Genomic DNA, 18,023 nt, shown 5'->3' with positions numbered 1-18,023 from the left:
GTTATAGGGTAACTTCTTCATACTTCAGAGAATTCATCTGATGACTGTTGAGAATGAAAATTCCTACCAACAGATGTTCAGTATTAGCTTTGTGTCCAAGAACGCTGTATTTGTGCTGATCCTTAATTTGGGATCTCTCTTCTGGTGCCAAATATTTTGACCTAAAATAGGATTGGTGAGAAGGAAAGAAGTAGAGATTTTTTTTCCTTAGTCTGCCCTTCCAAGAAGACTTATCGAACCTCACATTGGAGGTTAAATATACTTCACGTGTATTATGGTAATTTAAAATTTACAGTGCTTCTTCAGACTGTACATACTAATTGCTGTGGTAGTTTCTGTCCTGTGGCTTCATGGAGTCAGTTTCCCACTTGGCATCTCAGGCATCATTCAGACCTTTGGAACAAGAATATATGGCGTGTAACTATGCATGTTGTATTGATTTATGGGATCGTGTTTTTGATTGTCCTCACTGATGTTTCATTTTCTATTATTCTTTCTTTTTATAGCCCTCTTAGGGTCTCCAGCTGGTGGAATGCAGAATTCCATTGGTTCAGTTGGAACAGGCCAGCAGAATAATCCATCACTAAGTAATCCTAATCCGATTGACCCCAGCTCCATGCAGCGAGCCTACGCTGCTCTTGGGCTCCCATATGGCAACCAGCCTCAGACACAGTTGCAGCCCCAGGTACAAGGCCAACAGCCAGCACAACCTCAGGCTCACCAGCAAATGAGGACCATTAATGCATTGGGTAGGTGGAAAAAATGTGAAGAAACTAAGGTACTGAAATAAATTAAGCTGTGGAATTTTTAGGACTAACTGTATTTTATGGAAACAGAGTGGTGACTTTCTGTTGATTAGTAACTTTAAAATTATACTATTCAAACACTACTATTCATTCACATCTGAGTATTAGAAAGTTGTGTATATATGCCTTCTGCCAAATGGTAGTGGATTAAGTTCCCTCTAAAACAGTCCATAGTTTTTTGTGGGTAAGGTGATTGGATAGAATTCCATGAGGATTTTTGTTGTTTCCTCTGTTCTAGCAGGCTGTTCTATCACAAATGCTATCTTCTTTCAGGAACTTAGTTCTTAACAACTTTTTACCTTTTAGAACTAATACTAAGTGTGTATGACTTCTGAATTTGCATAGACTAGTTTTTTTTCCTAGGAAGAGACCTTCAGACTGGAATTGGCATGTGAAATAGCTGTGTATATGCACCATAGTGGATACTAACATAGAAGTGCTTATTCGGTACACTATTTGTTAACCAGTTTTGTCTGTTAAATGCAGTTTTGTGCTTCTGTTGTCAAAATAGTGAACCAGGTACCAATGATGTTTAATTTTGTCTCAAAGGAGCCAACCAGATGAACCTTCCCGCAGGAGGAATAACAACAGACCAGCAAGCTAGTCTAATTTCTGAAACTGCTCTTCCAACATCCCTTGGGACAAATAAGTAATGCACACATTTTCACTCTTCCTCATTTAAACATTTATTTACATGCTTTATGAATGTAAATAAAGATCGTGCTTTAGAAACTAATTGCATTGCTGCTTGAGAAGATCACTCACATCTATAGTTACTCTCTTTCATGTTTCAGTTCTACATTCACCGCATTAGAGATGCCCAGAAGAGGTCCCCCAAGAGATCCCCAGAACATTTAGCAGTTTTAAATAAATTCCAAAGGGAAGAATATGTTGTATTTTTAGATGTACAAATACCTTAACAGCTGTGATTTTTTTCACTGTGTCTTCTGAGCTCCCGAGCTTTGCTGCTGTATGCTTTGTAGCTTATTGGTATCGGTATTTTACTTACAGAATGTTTGATGCAGTATCTAGAAGTGATGAAAGCAATTACTTAAAAGCTATTTTTGCATCAGGCATACTTTAGAGACTTACTTTCTTGTACTCTAACAGTCCATTTCCTTTTTTGTTTTAGCCCCCTAATGAATGATGGCACAAATTCTGGCAATGTTGGAAACCTCAGCTCAATGCCAACGGCTGCACCTCCTTCTAGTACCGGGGTAAGGAAAGCATGGCATGAACATGTCACTCAGGACCTGCGCAATCATTTAGTGCATAAACTGTAAGTATTCACCAAGACCACATTTTTTTTTTCCCTGAATGTTTTTAAATAATTTCAGTATTGTAGTTCTCCTAGCTGAAAAGTTGCTAAGGAGAAAGTAGTGATGCTCTTGACACTGTACCATTGAATAGTGAGCTACTGTCCTTAACTCTCCAGTTCGTTCTTCTTGCTCGTTAAGGGATGGAGTAGGTGTAGTTTATATGGCTAGTAAATTTGTTCTGCTGTAGTAAACAGAAGTATTCAGATTCTAGATCGTCAAACCTCACATTCTTTTATCACTGAGTTTGCTTTAAACTTGTGGGGAATAATACAACGTAGATATCATTTTATCAGTTTTGGATGCTTTTGCATCTCTGATGTATAAGGAAATGTGCCAAGTGAAGGTTATGAAGCTGTACAGAATTATTAGTTTTTCTCTGAAGAATTTTTCTTTTATTCTTTCTTATCTCTTGAAGTGTCCAAGCCATCTTCCCTACTCCGGATCCAGCAGCACTGAAGGATCGCCGCATGGAGAACTTGGTGGCTTATGCAAGGAAAGTTGAAGGAGATATGTATGAATCTGCCAACAGCAGGGTATGCTGCTTCAGTCTGGGTATTCAGAATATGGTCAAGAGCTGTAATATTGCAAATCTTAGAAGCATAAGGAAGCCACAAGAGAACTATTTCACTGTTCTGTTGATGAACAAAGTCATGCTTTCTGTCTGTGACAATGCTTGTATGACCCCATGCTATCTGATTAATGTCACTCCAAAATCATTTGCCTCCTTCAGGTCCGTGAAAACATTGTGCTGCCCCATTTTCCATTCCTCCTAAAAGTCTGACTGATGTGCATGAAAACTTGAGCACTGCTTACAGTTCTTGATGTTTCCCTTGCTGACATTTTGTTTTATGAAAATCTCTGTAGATAAGAGTTCTGATGCCTGTTACCATCAGACCTTTTTTTTGGACCCAGCCATGTTAAGCTGCTTAGTGTTGCAATAATTTCTCTGCTACTCAGCAGCATTGAGAATGATTTGGCTAAGACAAATAGCAGTTTCAACTAACAGAATAAGAAATCAGTTTGCCTGTGTTTGTCTTGTGAATGGGAAACGAGTCAGAATTACCTGTTCATGAATTCCTTGTCCCCAGTGAGGTGTCAGCTCAAATCTGTATTACTCAGAGAACAAAACCCTGTTGATTGACACACTGAACATACTGTTTCTGTATATCAGTGCAGTTCTGCCACCTTCAAGGAACCACTCCCTGAAAGTTTTCATCAGGTAAAAATAGTGCTGTGCTGATAGCTTATGAAATCTTACCCATTTAGAATCATGGGGTACTGTCATTAGATAAGAGTTAAGTAAAGAGAGTAGTCAGCATTGTTTGTGTGACAGACATCCAGTTAAGACAGAACACTTATTCTGCTCCTCTCAGATCAGCTCCCAGAAGAGCATCAAATTGAATGGGAATTCTGTTTCCTATAGGCAGTGGTTGTACTTGTAACACCACCAACTCTGTGTTGGTGACGATATCATACCTTCCTTTTGGCTACTCAGAGCTTGGGTAGATGTGTGTTTGATCAAGGGTCATCACCCTTGAGCACTCTGATAGCTTCAGATAAAAACTTGAGAGAAAATGAGAATTTCGTAGGCATACATATGCATCTCTGTGCATTGTCAGTAAGAATAAGAGTAGTAGACTTCTGGCTTTAATACTGAATGTCTTCTCTGTCAAACATGTATACCCAGAAGTATCTTCTCTTTACCACGTAAAACAGCTGTCAGAGCCTTGTTGGCACAAGTCTGCTTTATGGGAATTGGTCTAACATACTTGGCTCCAAAGCAGTGAATTTGGAAGAAGGGGGGGGGGGGGGGTAGTTAAGACATTCTAAATGATTCCGTGGGGAATTGGATCGTTCTTCTTGAGGAGCATTAGTTTTTCTTTGACACTGAAAAACGGGTCAGTATACAGTGCCAAACTGCATAGTAGTATATGCTCTTTGTAAATACATCCCTTTTCAGGAGTCTTTGTAATGTGGGTGTAGCTCAATCTTAAATGCACAAGTGGGAAGTTACAAAAAAAGTGTCCAAGTGGAAAAAGGGCTCCTAGTGCTTTTAGTCTGGACAGCAGAAAGATGGGCTTTCTTAACAAGACTCATGAGAGATACTCATCTCGTCCTTATTTTCTGAAGTGAACTGGATCCTGCTGTAATAACAAATTCTAGTTCAGTCTGATGAAGATAAAACAATCTTGAGACAAGTACATTGCTAGGACTCTGCTCCATTTAACACTGGGTTTAAGAGCACGGATGTCCCCACAAAATAAATGTGATCTTGAGGCTTTGTGGCATTATTTTTTGCCTTTAACAGGTGTGTAATCTCACGTTTGGCAGATGTGTCCAGCAGTTGCTGGCAAGCAGAATTGTTTCCCTTGCTGTGCAGTGCGATGCCTTATTTGATCTGTTGTCAGGATAGATTCAGTGAAATTGATTTTTTTTTTCTGTCTTGTGTAGATGTAGTGTTCAGCTGTCTGTGCCTGAGGATTATTTTGCACTGATTTTCTCCATTGCTGTGGGGTTTTGTTTCTGTTTATTCCCTGCAATTCCTTTCAGTAGTCAGACTCTTTAGGAAAAGTGGTTCCCATCTATGTTTAAAAATTGATCTTCCTTAGCACCTGTCTCCAGAAGTTTGTTGAGCATGACTGTATCTCTGGGGACATTTTTTTTAATCTCTGGATTGGTGGAAATGCTGGTTATGAAAATACTGTTTATAAATCATTAACACATTGCTTTCTCCAAGCAATAGGCCTGGTTGTCTTCTCCTTTGTCTGTGATTCTGTGTAATCTCCACAATGTAGATGTGGAGAATAGTCATGAAGCCAAGTCTCTTAAGTGTTTCCTGGAAGCTTGGTTGTGCTTTTCTGCATTAAAGCAGGGATGAGACTGTCTCAGTTTGACAGTTCTGAAAGGGAATAGTTCCTGTTCAGCTTGGCAGGTGCATGCTTTAAAAACAGAAACAAAACCAAATCAGCTGAGTATTCAGGTAGACTTGCTCGGCTTCTGTCATTGCTTTCCTACAGTTGATAGTCAGTGCCATTTTTCTTTTTTAGGATGAATACTATCACTTATTAGCAGAAAAAATCTATAAGATACAAAAGGAGCTAGAAGAGAAGCGGAGATCTCGTCTGCATAAACAAGGGATCTTGGGAACGCAGCCAGCCTTACAGACGCCGGGACCTCAGCCCCCTGGCATCCCACAGGTGGCTGCTGCCATGGGCCAGGCACAGCCTGTGCGGCCTCCCAGTAAGTGCTTCTGCATCAGGGTAGGGGCCCAGGAAAGCAAAGTGGGACAACAGGGTTGTTTGGTTCTTATGCTTTGGCTGTAGCCTTGCAGGGTGTGTGCCCTTGCACTTTGTAGGCTAATCTTGTGTGCTGATGCTAAGTTTTCTCTCTGACCATTTTTCTGTTTCTGTTGCAGATGGGCCTATGTCCATGACAACTGTGCCTATAAGTCGAATGCAGGTTTCTCAAGGTACCTATAATTTCTTCTCTAGCAGCAGTTTGTGGGTGCAAAATGATGCATTAGGGGAAATGCTAATCATTTCTTTTTCTCTCGGAATTGCAGTTGTGGGGGTTAACTACTGGGTCTCCCTTTTTCAGCATTATTCTGTGTTGATGCTGTGAGAGACAGTAGCAGTCTCAGTGCAGTCTTAGAATTGTAGAATCCTTAGAGTTGGAAGGGACCACTGAAAGCCATCTAGTCCAACTCCTCTGCATTGAACAGGGATGCCACAGCTAGGTCAGGTTGCCCAGGGCCTGATACAGCCTTACCTTGAAAGACTCCAGGGATGAGACATCAGCCTCATCACTGGGCAACCTGCTCTAGTGTTTCACCACCCTCATGTACAAGATTTTTTCCTTATATCTAACATAAATCTAAGTCAGTAGGTACTTCGTACTTTGCTAGCCACTGGGAAGTAGTTCAGTTGTTTCAAACAGGAAAGGGCAAGGAGAAGTACTATAGATAATAATAGATGTTTTAAAATATGCTTACTGCGGAGCAGGAGTGTTTTGGTATGTTTCTGTCATTAAATAAGCCCCAGATACACCTGTAGCTGGAAACATATCACTTTAATCCTGCACATCCTGGAATATGTGTAACTGACAATATTCTGTCTTGCTTTGTGGTGGGAAGGCCAATTTAAAAAGCCATTCTTGTTTATTCCTGCAACTGATGTTTGCCATCACTAATTTAGGCTGCTGTGGGATCGTGGGGTAGCTTTTCTTGAAGAGTACAAGTCTCAGATTTCTAGATGTTTCAGCTTCCCCCAAAAGAGTATCCCAGATTACTCTATATCAAGAAACCACCCTATGGTATTACATACATACAGCATCGTGTATTTACAGATCATCCACACTCCTGATCATTTTTAAGCCACTGTTAGTTATATACTCCCTGACAGACGGTCTTCTAAATATTCTTTGTATCTTGGCTTTTTTCTGAAGCCAAGTAATTCAAGCAGCATTCAAGGAAAAAGGTGATGTGTGGGGCACTTAATTTTAGCCATAAGAAATGTGAATTTTATAATAGAGTGTACATAGGTAATTTCTAATGACTTGTTCCTAATGAGCTGTTTTGGGGGTGCATTTGCAGGAATGAATCAGTTTAACCCCATGTCCATAGGGAATGTACAGATGCCACAAGCACCCATGGGACCCCGTGCAGCTTCTCCAATGAACCATCCTGTACAAATGAACAACATGGGCGCCGTTCCTGCGGTTCGTACTTGTTATCAAATTCTTCTCAAAATTGGTTGATAATATTTAACAGTGTAATGCTGTTCTGAAAAGGCCATGTCACAGATCAGTACTGTAAATTGTAGGATAATTTCATGAAAATGTACCAAGTCTGTCAAGCTTCTATTGAGGCATTTGTTTTCACTATTTACGTGTTTTAAAAGAGATGTCTTTGGAGAGGTAAATATCAGAGTTGCAATATTCTGCAAGTGTGTGGAAGAGCTGAGCCCTTTCAGGAGCTGTTTTTCTTCAGTATATGTACTTTCTTTATTCCTCCAAGAAAACATGTTTTTATTCTTCAGGAAAAAAAAGCTGCCCATATATTCAAATTATTAACACTTTAAATAATAGATTGTATTGAAGTAACTCCCTCTTGAATACCATGAAACAAATGCTAACATTATGTGTTTATGCCCACTTCCATTTGGTTTACTGAAGCCAGTTTTCCTTTTATTTTTTGTCACATCTTTTGGCTCATTACTTTGGTATTTTCCTTTGTCTTGCTACATAAATGCTAACATCTTTATTCTGGTGTTAATTTTTAGATGGCAATGTCTCCTTCCCGAATGCCTCAGCCACAGAACATGATGGGAGCCCATTCCAACATGATGGGTCAGGCTCCTACCCAGAACCAATTCCTGCCCCAGAATCAGTTTCCAGCTTCCACGGGGGCTATGAATGTGAACAATGTCAGCATGGGTCAGTCAGCAGCCCAGGCAGGGGTGGCACAGGTAGAGTGGATTTTCTAATATCCAGGTTAAATGCTTTTAATTATTTTGGTCCGGTGTATTTTATTTGTGTATCCCTATGTATCATTGTCTGTTGCAGTCATCTTGACTTTGAGGAGTTCTACCTCCACATGCTAACTCAGGGGCAGTGTCTCAGTGTAAATTCTAAAAAATGTGCTGTTGAGATGTTTAGGGGAATATTAGAAATTATTTTATGGGGCATGTATGAGCATGCACTTCTGGTTTTGTGCAGACTTCATTAGCCAACTTTAAATCAAGAATTGCAGTAAAGTAGCTGGGAACCTTGCTGCTTCCAAGCAGAAAACATTTTCCAGCAAGATTGTTTTGTTGCTGTTGTAATAGTTGTCGATGAAGTAAAAGATAGCTTATGATGCCAGGGTGTACATGGTTCCCAACAAGAGATTTGTTGGGTGGTTTTTGTTGTTTTTGTTTGTTTGTTGCTTGGTATGCAGGTAGGTTAGCTGAGACCTCTGGGGCTCTCTAGTCCATTGTCAAACGAGAGAAAATTTAAATTGCAGGAGCTATCTCAGTGCAGGTTTTCAGCAGCTTAATGATGAAGCACCTACAGTTTCTTGGGCCCTGATTCAGTTACTTGACCAACTTTTTCAGGGGAAAAAAGAAAGAAAGAAGAATCCTTTAGTTCATTAAAACTGAGTTTAGATAGACAATATAGAAGCAAGTTTAAACTAAAAACAAACAAACAAAAAGAACATCTTAAATCTTGTGTTGAGTGATGGGGTAGGCATTAAATGCACTGAACTGTTTTCCAGAGCAGGACTGCTCTGACCTCCTGCAGTAGAGTGTGTATTTGCTTGAAACTGTTATGTATGCAAAGTGTGACCTTTGCCCAGCTAATGACATGATGTAGAGATTGTCTGCAGGTTTCTGTGTTACTCAGAGATTGTGAGGATTCCTCCTCTGTGCCAGTAGTGTTCATGTAAAGTGACGTGTGAAGCACAGCTAAGTTTAGCATGGAGCTCTTTGAATAAAAGCTGACAAAAATGATTAGAGAAATCAGGGCACAGTCATCTGCGTAGTGTAGTTAGGCATGTTTTAAAGATTATGTCAGTGCTTAAATGTTAATTGTGATTCCTGGAGTTTTGGGAGTGATGTGTCTGTAAGAGAATCTCTCTCCTTCCAGCAGGGGCAGGTTCCCAGTGCTGCTCTTCCCAACTCCATGAACATGCTAGGACCACAGAGTGGTCAGCTATGCCCACCAGTGACCCAGCCACCTCTGCATCAAACTACACCTCCTGTGTCCACCGCTGCTGGGATGCCACCTATTCAGCACCAAACACCAACTGGAATGACTCCTCCTCAGCCAGCAGCACCCACTCAACCATCCACACCAGTCTCATCTTCAGGACAAACCCCTACACCGACCCCGGGCTCTGTTCCCAACGCAACCCAGACACAAAGCACGCCTACGGGGCAGACTGCAGCACAGGCTCAAGTCACACCGCAGCCTCAGACCCCAGTTCAGCCCCAGTCTGTGCCAACCCCTCAGCCATCCCAGCAACAGCCAACATCTGTGCAGGCACAGCCACCTGGCACTCCAGTAAGTATCAGCTACTTGTGTTTTGTGTAGTGGTGTTGCACAGAAGTCCTCCCTATGTATAGCACCACGTCAGAAATGTGTAGAATCCATATGTGTTGTATGGCTGTCCATAGTAGCTTCTACTGTAGAGCAAAGGATTCATTATACAGATGTGTAAAAACGTGTGTTCAGATTATCTCAGCATCGTTTGAAGGAGGGGGGGCATAATGAATGACTTCAATCTGCTCAAAATAAAAATGGCAGCAGTGTTTAGAAAGATGAGGAATATCAGGCCTGATACAATATTTGGCCTTAATCAGAATCAATCTTTTCTGATCATAAAATTTGATTAGATTTTTTCTCTTCTGAGCATTATAGTCAGGAGGAATGCACATGTCAAGGATTGTACCGTGTTTTACTGGGCAGGTGTTTTCTCTGTAAAAGAAGCCTCTTTGTTTGGAGCAGAAATCTTCCTTTGCTTTTACTCTGTAAAACAGAGTTACTGAATGTGTTCTGTAGAAACTTGACTACAGTGAGCTCCTATATCCATGTTCTGCACTGTTTTAGAATATCATCTCATGTCTCTTTTTTTTTTTTTTTTTGTGCTGTTCATTTTTTAGTAAAGGAAAATATTTCTATATATGCAGTGTCTTTCTTTTGTACTGTTTTTACAACAGCTATCCCAGGCAGCAGCTAGTATTGATAACAGGGTCCCCACCCCTGCCTCAGTTGCTAGTGCTGATACGAATTCCCAGCAACTAGGACCAGATGCACCAATGCTAGAAAGCAAATCAGAAGTTAAAACTGAAGAAACTGAGCCAGAGACTAGTGAGACACAAGTGGAAGCTAAGACTGAGGTAAATGAGATTCTATACAGCTTAACTGAAAGCAGTGATAGCTCTAAAAGCACTTAATGATATGTCTGGATTGATGAGCTAAGGGGTGAGAAGAGGGTAGTTACTGGAAAGTAACTGTCCTGAGGAGAGCCATGGATGGAGAGTGCTTTGACAGCCTCATAAGCTAATATTTGACGGACTGAAGCCTGAGTCATAGATGTAACGATGTGTCTTGTTGCCTCCTTTCTTAAGGTGGAGGAGGATTTACAAGGATCTTCACAAACAAAAGAGGAAGCAGATGGAACTGAACTGAAACAAGAGCCAATGGAAATAGAAGAAAAGAAGCCTGAAATAAAAGTAGATGCTAAAGAGGAAGAGGAAAGTGGCACTAATGGAACCACTTCACAGTCCACATCACCATCTCAGCCCCGCAAAAAAAGTATGTATATAAACTGATCCCTTTTTCTTGCATGCATTATTTTATACAACCCTTCTGTTCTCTGCAGTTTGTGTTCCTGCTGGGAGGACAGGAACACAAACTTTTATTTTTGAAAGTAGGATTCCTTTAATGTTACTTGAATTAAAGGTGAGAATAGCGTGTTGTGCTCTTGGTGCCAGCATCATCCAGTTTCTGCCCGGAAGGACTAAGGTGGTAAGGGAGTGGTTGCTGCTTAGGTGATGTGCATGAATCTCTCCCTCTACATCTTGGCCTATGCTCTTCCACAGGAGCTCAGTGTAGATACAGTGCTTGCAGTAACCAGGAAATATCCATTACTAAAGAAAACGGCCAAAAAGAAATTACTCTTTATTGTAATGAATTAAGTTTTGGAATCAGAAACCTTAGCTGTCTTGATGCTTTCAATATAATGTGTCAAAGAAAAAAGGAAAGCTACATTCCATTTCATCTTTTCTTTCAAAGGAGACTACACTTGCATTAGAAGAACGTTACAGTGTATGAATGTGATCAAGAAATCATAAAGTTTTAGGTTGTACAGCTTAGATGTTGATCTCTTGTATCTGCCTTGTATTGCATTTCATTATTAGACACGATTTTCTTACAGTGAAGTGCGTTTTCCTGTAGTTGTTAATTTCAGTTTGTAGCACAGTCTGCCAGCCAAACAAGAGCGAACTGCAGAGCCTACTTCAAACGTTTATAAACAAGTTTAGTTCCAAGTGGGAAGAATCATTTCTTCTCCTTAAGTATTCTTGCAAGTAAATGGTTCTTACAGAGTCAGTCTGTGCAGAGCTATACTGTGTCATTCTTGTGATTCAGTCTGGGTTACTGTGTGTTTCCAGCACCTCATTTAGTAACAAAATTCTTGTCTTAGAAATACTGTCACTAAGTAGCCAGAGTGTAATGTGTGTGCAGCTCAGGCAGGTACAACTGCCTATGCAGTTTTAAATTGAGCCATTTTCTCACTGAGAAGTTCATCCAACTTCAAAGGAGTGATTGCATTTAAATAGAAAATAAACCAAGTGGTATTCAAGAGCAAATACAGTGAAGTGTGATTAAGGGTTTTATGGTATCTTAAAACTGCTTATGAAACTCATCTCATGTTTTTTCATTCATTACACTGGTTTCATTTTCCATTGGTGTTTGAGACTTCTGATAGCATGGGAAGGATGAAGATATGCTCTACAAAAGTGATCTGGGACACAGATCAACATTTAGCAAATAGTGGCCAGGTGTCTTCATGTTTGGAAAGATTCACCTGTGCCTTAAAGGACTGTCTTTTTGAGTGGCTTCTGCTGTGGAGTTGGAGTCTGTCTATACCCCACACATACAGCTGTGTTGAACACCATAGGCTGAAGGGAAGGCTTTTGTTTGCTTGCTTCTTTCCTTGTAGTCTTCGCAAAAGAAGGTGTTCCTGTCACCTGTTCTCATTATAGCTGCCTGCCTTATAGCTTGATTGCCTTCAAGATGGGTTTTATTGGTTTCTTCCTTTGTTATAAGTCATAATAATGCAAGTCCTCATTTGAGAGAAGGTTCCTGGGTGTGTTGTTCTTACTGTTTTGAAGATGTCTTCATCTTCCTTTCAGAATTTTCTTCTCAGTGAGCATAAACAGAATTTCCTGTTTGAAAAAATGAAACTTATTTAAAAGTTAAAAAGGGAGTGTCTTAGTCTTTTCTGGCAGGTAGCACATCATAATGTAGGCAGAGTTCCCTTTTCCTTCTTCCACCTATGCACCCAAACAAAATTGGGATGACTGGATGCCAGCCCCTTACAGAGATCTGCTACAGGAGGAGAACCAGGAGCATATAATCGAGGAAGAGGAGTGAACAGTAGCTTTCCTATTCAATCTGCATATGGAGAGAGACTGTGTTCAAATCTCTTGTTATCAGTCACCCTCCTTAGAGGCAGAAAAGTTTCTTTACCACTAAAGAAGGCGGTGACTTTTCTTAACATTTTTAGGGGAAGTCATAACTCTAAATAACTGAATTTTGAGTCATATGTATATAAAGCCAAAGTTGAAGTAGATCATAACTTTCACAGGAATTATAGTTATTCTTTAAGGAAGTTGGCAAAAGTTCTGCTGAAGCTCTGTTGTCCCAGTTTAAATCAGGATCAGATCTATTGAGGAAGCTCCTCTAGCTAGTGGTATATTGTTGTGTGGATCAGTGCAGGGAAACTTCTTACAGCAATGTCAAGTGGATGGCCAGAATAGATTACTGAAGGGTTCAAGTTCAGCAGCTGCAGCATGAGGTCTCAGTGCAGCTGTGTGGCAGGGCCTTGCTGCAGCCCCTCTGGCAGCTTGCGTAGCCCTTTGCCATGATTTAGCTGGCTGAGCTGTGCTGGCAATCCTCTCTCAGTTACAGGCAACTCATTCAAACTGTCTTCCAGCTTCCCTTTGCTCTGCAGGGACTGTTTTCATCCTGACTAGCAATTTCCAGGAGCTTCAGTGTCCACAGATGCCTCAAAACATTGATACTTTAATGCTTCAGAAATCGTTGAGTTGCGCCAACTTAATTTCTTGTGCTTTAATTTGTTTGTAATTTCAGTGAGTGTGGTTGAGATGAAAAGAATTCCTCTCAGAAATACAATGTTTATTTAAAAAAAAAGGGGGGGGGGCGAAAAATAAAAATTAAAAAATCTATTATTTTTTTAACTGAGAATGCTCCCCCAGAGCCTATTTTTATCTTAATAAAGCACTATCTGAGCAACAAAAGCAATGATCAGCCTCAGAGGGGTCACTGTAGCCCAACTGATTTAAGTGCTTTCAGGAGAACTCCTAATTGCTCCCTTTTATTGGTATTGTTCTCGTTTCAGCCAGGTAGATAAATATTAAATGCTATCCTGCTCTTCTTAGTTGTTGTCTTTTTTTTCCTGAATAATAGGCATTCTTCCCTATTTAAAACCCCTGTTCCTAAGGAAATAAATGTAATTACACCGCTGAGATGTTCAAAGAGCTCTCCAAGTTATCATTATTTTTCAGAAAATGCATTGCCTTTCTTGTCCTTGTCATCCACTATTGAAGGAAACGTGGCTGTTGCCATGCCACTGTTGCCAAGTGGTTGTAATGATGCATATAAATCTTGGAGGTATTAACACTTTCAAAATCAATTAACAGTCCATCAGACCAGGACTGTTTGTATGCCATGGCCAGAAAATCCCTGTGTCAGCTTTCAGGACATCTGGTTACCTTCTGGAGAGCTGGCTCTTCGGCCCTGCCCACCAGGATTCCTTTGCTGGAAGAATCTGGTCACGGGAGCAGCTGACAGAGTCAGAAAGGAAGGAGAAAATGCAGCTGGTCTCTTCTCTGAAGAGTGAAGCTTCATTGGTGTTGAAGCAATTGATGCTTAATTTGCTTCTGGATAAATCTTGCATCCTCTGGAAAATGTATCATTAAGTTGTTCTTATCACCCTATACTGAGAACATAATCCAGTGTGATTCGATTAAACGCAGAAGCTGCTGGGTAGCCTCTTGGTGATAAGTGTTGCTTTTAGTCAGCCATGTAGGTGTAATGGCTTGTAAGATTTGTTTGCAACAATAGTTCTATTTTTTTTTATTTTTATTTTTAGGGAACTAAGCGGATATGGTACCCAGAAGGAATTCTTCTAACCTTTCCATCTTTCATTAACAGTTTTCAAACCCGAGGAGCTGCGCCAGGCGCTCATGCCTACGCTGGAAGCCCTGTACCGGCAGGACCCCGAGTCTCTGCCGTTCAGGCAGCCTGTGGACCCACAGCTCCTAGGGATTCCGGTGAGTTGGCACTGAAACACAACGGGCTGCTCTAATACTTTGCCTTTGCTCATGTAAACATTTCATCATTTCTGCACAACACAGTGTGAACAGTTGATATCTTAAAAAAAAATCGCGTGTGTTTGTTTGAAGGACTACTTTGACATCGTGAAGAATCCCATGGACCTTTCAACCATCAAACGTAAATTAGACACGGGGCAGTACCAGGAGCCCTGGCAGTACGTGGACGATGTGTGGCTGATGTTCAACAACGCCTGGCTGTACAATCGCAAGACTTCCAGGGTCTATAAGTTTTGCACTAAACTCGCGGAGGTGTTTGAACAAGAAATTGATCCCGTTATGCAATCCCTTGGCTACTGTTGTGGGCGCAAGGTATGTGCTCCAGGGGCTCGGTCAGAGTCGTGTTTTTGCAGAGAGCTTTGCTTGATTGAACAGAGGCAGTGTGTGCTTTGTGCAGACTCTTTGCTTTTCTAATTGAAATAAGGAAAAGGGCTTGTAAGAGTCTGACTTCTCATCACCACACTGAGAGCTGGAAAAAAATAAAGCAGTAGATGATACCCTTCTTGCTGCTTTTCTGTTACTGTCTTTTTCTCCTTCAGAGAGAGAATACCTTTTCTGATCACATTAATACTAAAATTCGTTGCTTCCAGTGTCTATTGCAATCAAGTAGGTGGTTAGAGAGGTCAGCTCTATCATCTCATAAAGTTAATCACTGTTATTCCATTAAGAGAGCTTTGCTAGTGTATTTACAGTAGCTTGGGAAAGCGTGATAACAGCGTGTTAGAATATCCTCGATTCAGCCTAATAGATACTCAATTAATAAAAGGTTACCTCTTAACATTTTCTTTCTCTCCATTTTTTTTGCAGTATGAGTTTTCTCCACAGACCTTGTGCTGCTACGGCAAGCAGCTGTGTACTATCCCTCGTGATGCTGCCTATTACAGCTACCAGAATAGGTAAGTCCTTGGCTGCTTTACTTGGTTTTCTTTTTTTTTTTTTCCTTTTCTTTTGCTGTATTCAGAAAAGCAGTATTTGTGTTCTCTGCAAATGTGGAGGAGGATTATTAACCTTCTCTTTCCTTTGCCTGCTAAGTCAGGGGAAGTTGGTTGTTTATCCTTGCATGCTGTCCTTTTGCAGGTGACCCTCTAGTTGGCTGTACTGCAGGTAGATAGACACGATGCTTAGCTGCCTGCTGCTGGCTCGGCTGTGCTGCTGAAGTGGAAGTGCTCCATATTTTCCTCAAAACCAATAGCAGGGCATACTGGAGGTAGAAAGGTAGACGTGCCAAAAGGGACCGAGTCAGTTATGCCTTAGTCTGGAGAATTACAAAAACATAAGTTTTGTTTCTGAATTACTGTCAGAATTTGGAAATAAATGGTACAGCAATAAAACCTAGTGGTCACTCTCTTCACAGTTAGTACCGAATTCTTTTTAAACTAGCTTTGAGTTACTGTTTAAAAACTCCCTGGACTCCATGAAAATATCAGAAAATACTATTTTACATTAAGTTTTTTCTTAATTACCATAAGGATTTTATGTTAGTATGATTGTTAATCAGTGGCATCTGTTTAAAAACAAAGTTACAGAGTTCTTTCTGAAGGTCTGACAGTGTGTAAGCCTTGCCAGCTTTGAAGTGCACAGCAGGTTGTTGTCTGAGCAGAGTTATGGAATGAATCTAGGCAGTCAGTGCTTGTATTTAGTCTCCCTGAAGGCCGTCCCTATGTCACCAGACACGTTGTAAGATGGTGTGAGGCACCCAGCTGGAGCAACACAAATGCAGGAGATGAAAAGGTGTTGCTTTGCACTGGGCGTTGGGGCTGAGGTAGTTTGCGTTGTTACAGTGGAATGTAGATAGCATTGTTATGGAGGAATGTGGATTCACAAGCTCTCATAAAAGGTTTTATACAGCTGCTCTGAAATCTCAAAGAAGTCAGTCTGAAGAGAAATAAAAAGCAATAAAATGCATTTAAATGGATGGTACTAAAGTGGTCACTGTGGTCCTTAAATACTGGTGCTGTGTGGTAGGATTTAAAATCCTTTCCATATTATACATCCAGGTAGTGTGGTGTATAAAAACAACTTCAAAAATAATTGGAGAAGTCATTTCTCTTTCAAACTGTTGGGGTGTTAAATCACATCAGCTCAGTGGAAGGCTGTGTTGGTGCAGCAGTGGGTTCCTCAGGGCTCAGCCGTGCACCATGGCAGTTTCCTACCTCTTAGGGGTGAGGCAGTGCCCTCACATAAGGTTTAGTGGTGGTAACAGGTGGGAAAGAGGCAGTGGGAAAGGGCAGTTCAGCCTGGTGTCATTGGGCAGTAACGGAGCTGAAATGGATGCAGGCGTATGGAAAAAGAGTGGAAGGATTTGGGGCTTTCTTGTAAGTTTGCTTTGAGGTTTGTATTTCAGGCTGCTAAAATGAAGAGACAGTTCTTTTTTTATGTTTGTTTTACCAAGCTATTTCTGAAGATCTGTATTTTTAAGCGCGCGTTTGGCCGATCAGATCACAGAGACCCCTTGTTTGTCAGCTCCATCACTCTAAAACAGTCAAATGGTTTCCTACAACAATTCACAAATTAATTTGCTCTTAACAAAGAGATTAATGGAATAATACTGTCACTCCAGCAGAACTGTAGTTGATTGAATGTTGCTGTCTTCTTCAGGGTACAGAACAGATAGCACTGGATTTACTGGAAGCCCAGTGTTTTTACAACTAAGAATAATTAGGCACCGTTCAATAAATGAACTCTGCCACTGCAATTCAGTGATTAAAAGTTAATCATTTAGAACAGAGCTGTTCGGCTTGCATGCATAGCACAGAAGCTTGGTTAGAGCAGGTGTTCAGAGAACACACTTTTTCTGTGGATATCCATTTGAAAAACACGGTATTTCAGATGAGTCCAGTTGCTAATCTTGAAATTTCTCCAAGTGCACTTCAACTGCAGTTGGAAATGGACATGCTGACACAGACTGAGCCTTCCTAGGATGCTGATAATGAGCCATAATGTGGCTGGTCTCTGATAGATGGGAATCAGTCACCTGGACAGTCTGCATTTGAAAGGCTTCTCGTTTTTCACGTGTTGCATTAAGCACCTCCCATGAGCTTTCTGACTGTTACAGCAGAATATCGTGTCCTTCCTGAAGTGTTCGGTGAATATTTGTAGTAGCATGCAAAAAAATAACCCAATAAATTACGAGCTGGTCTCCATTTCTGCACTCCATATTCATACTAACTTAGAGGTACTATTTCACCTCGGTTATTTTATGGACCAGTATTCATGATCTTCAGTTGATCATTTTCACTCTATTTCAACTTTTCTTTCTTCATCTTAATCCCACGGATGAAGGCTGGACTCTTGCTAGTGCTAGGCCCAGCTCTGCAGTGCGGAGCAGCACAGCTCACTGTGGGCTCACACCTGGCACTGGGGTTATCATGTCAGTTGTTCTGAGCAGCAGTGGTAATGAACTGCATCTGGGATTGCTTAAATGGAACAAAGTATGAACGGAAGTCTTGCGTGGGGGCTTTTGTGGTTACACACCTCTTTGTTTGGGTGCTCCTGTGTTTCCGTGCTTCCACATTTGTGTCCTGAAGTAGTCAGTTACTGTTTGTGAGTTCACTGGCTTTTTTTGTTGGTTTTTTAATTAAGGAAGATATGACAGAATAAGAAAAAAGAATTCATGGGCAGTGTGTAATAAGCAGACAAGCTCTGCCTGTTATGGGGCAATCGGAAATGAGGCTGGGAGGTGCTGTATCACCTGAGCAGTGTGGGCTATAGGCACGAGTGGGGTGTGGTGTCACTGCCCACACCTGAAAAGCTCTCCTGTAGAATTGCTCTGTACTCAC

General features: G+C 41.0%; 1 protein-coding gene across 5 annotated transcripts in view; it reads left to right on the top strand.

The window, feature by feature from the left end:
* The window catches only part of CREBBP (CREB binding protein), a 73,560-nt gene that overhangs the window by 37,221 nt on the left and 18,316 nt on the right, over positions 1–18,023 (top strand). For 2 of the 5 annotated variants that reach the window (XM_065732448.1, XM_065732445.1), the window contains 14 exons: positions 507–749; positions 1,356–1,455; positions 1,939–2,085; positions 2,541–2,658; positions 5,173–5,365; positions 5,541–5,594; positions 6,717–6,841; positions 7,405–7,590; positions 8,750–9,166; positions 9,823–10,002; positions 10,234–10,420; positions 14,066–14,184; positions 14,317–14,556; positions 15,052–15,140. In XM_065732448.1, the coding sequence (XP_065588520.1) occupies positions 507–749; positions 1,356–1,455; positions 1,939–2,085; positions 2,541–2,658; positions 5,173–5,365; positions 5,541–5,594; positions 6,717–6,841; positions 7,405–7,590; positions 8,750–9,166; positions 9,823–10,002; positions 10,234–10,420; positions 14,066–14,184; positions 14,317–14,556; positions 15,052–15,140 (2,398 nt within the window). The remainder of the gene's footprint in view (positions 1–506; positions 750–1,355; positions 1,456–1,938; positions 2,086–2,540; positions 2,659–5,172; positions 5,366–5,540; positions 5,595–6,716; positions 6,842–7,404; positions 7,591–8,749; positions 9,167–9,822; positions 10,003–10,233; positions 10,421–14,065; positions 14,185–14,316; positions 14,557–15,051; positions 15,141–18,023) is intronic. The other 3 variants (XM_065732446.1, XM_065732447.1, XM_065732450.1) reach the window with 3 other exon arrangements.

Source organism: Cyrtonyx montezumae, unplaced genomic scaffold, assembly GCF_038088225.1.
Source record: "Cyrtonyx montezumae isolate F1298 unplaced genomic scaffold, pur_monq_1.0 scaffold_16, whole genome shotgun sequence".
Classification (NCBI taxonomy): Eukaryota; Metazoa; Chordata; class Aves; order Galliformes; family Odontophoridae; genus Cyrtonyx; species Cyrtonyx montezumae.
This window is presented reverse-complemented; position numbering and strand designations above follow the sequence as displayed.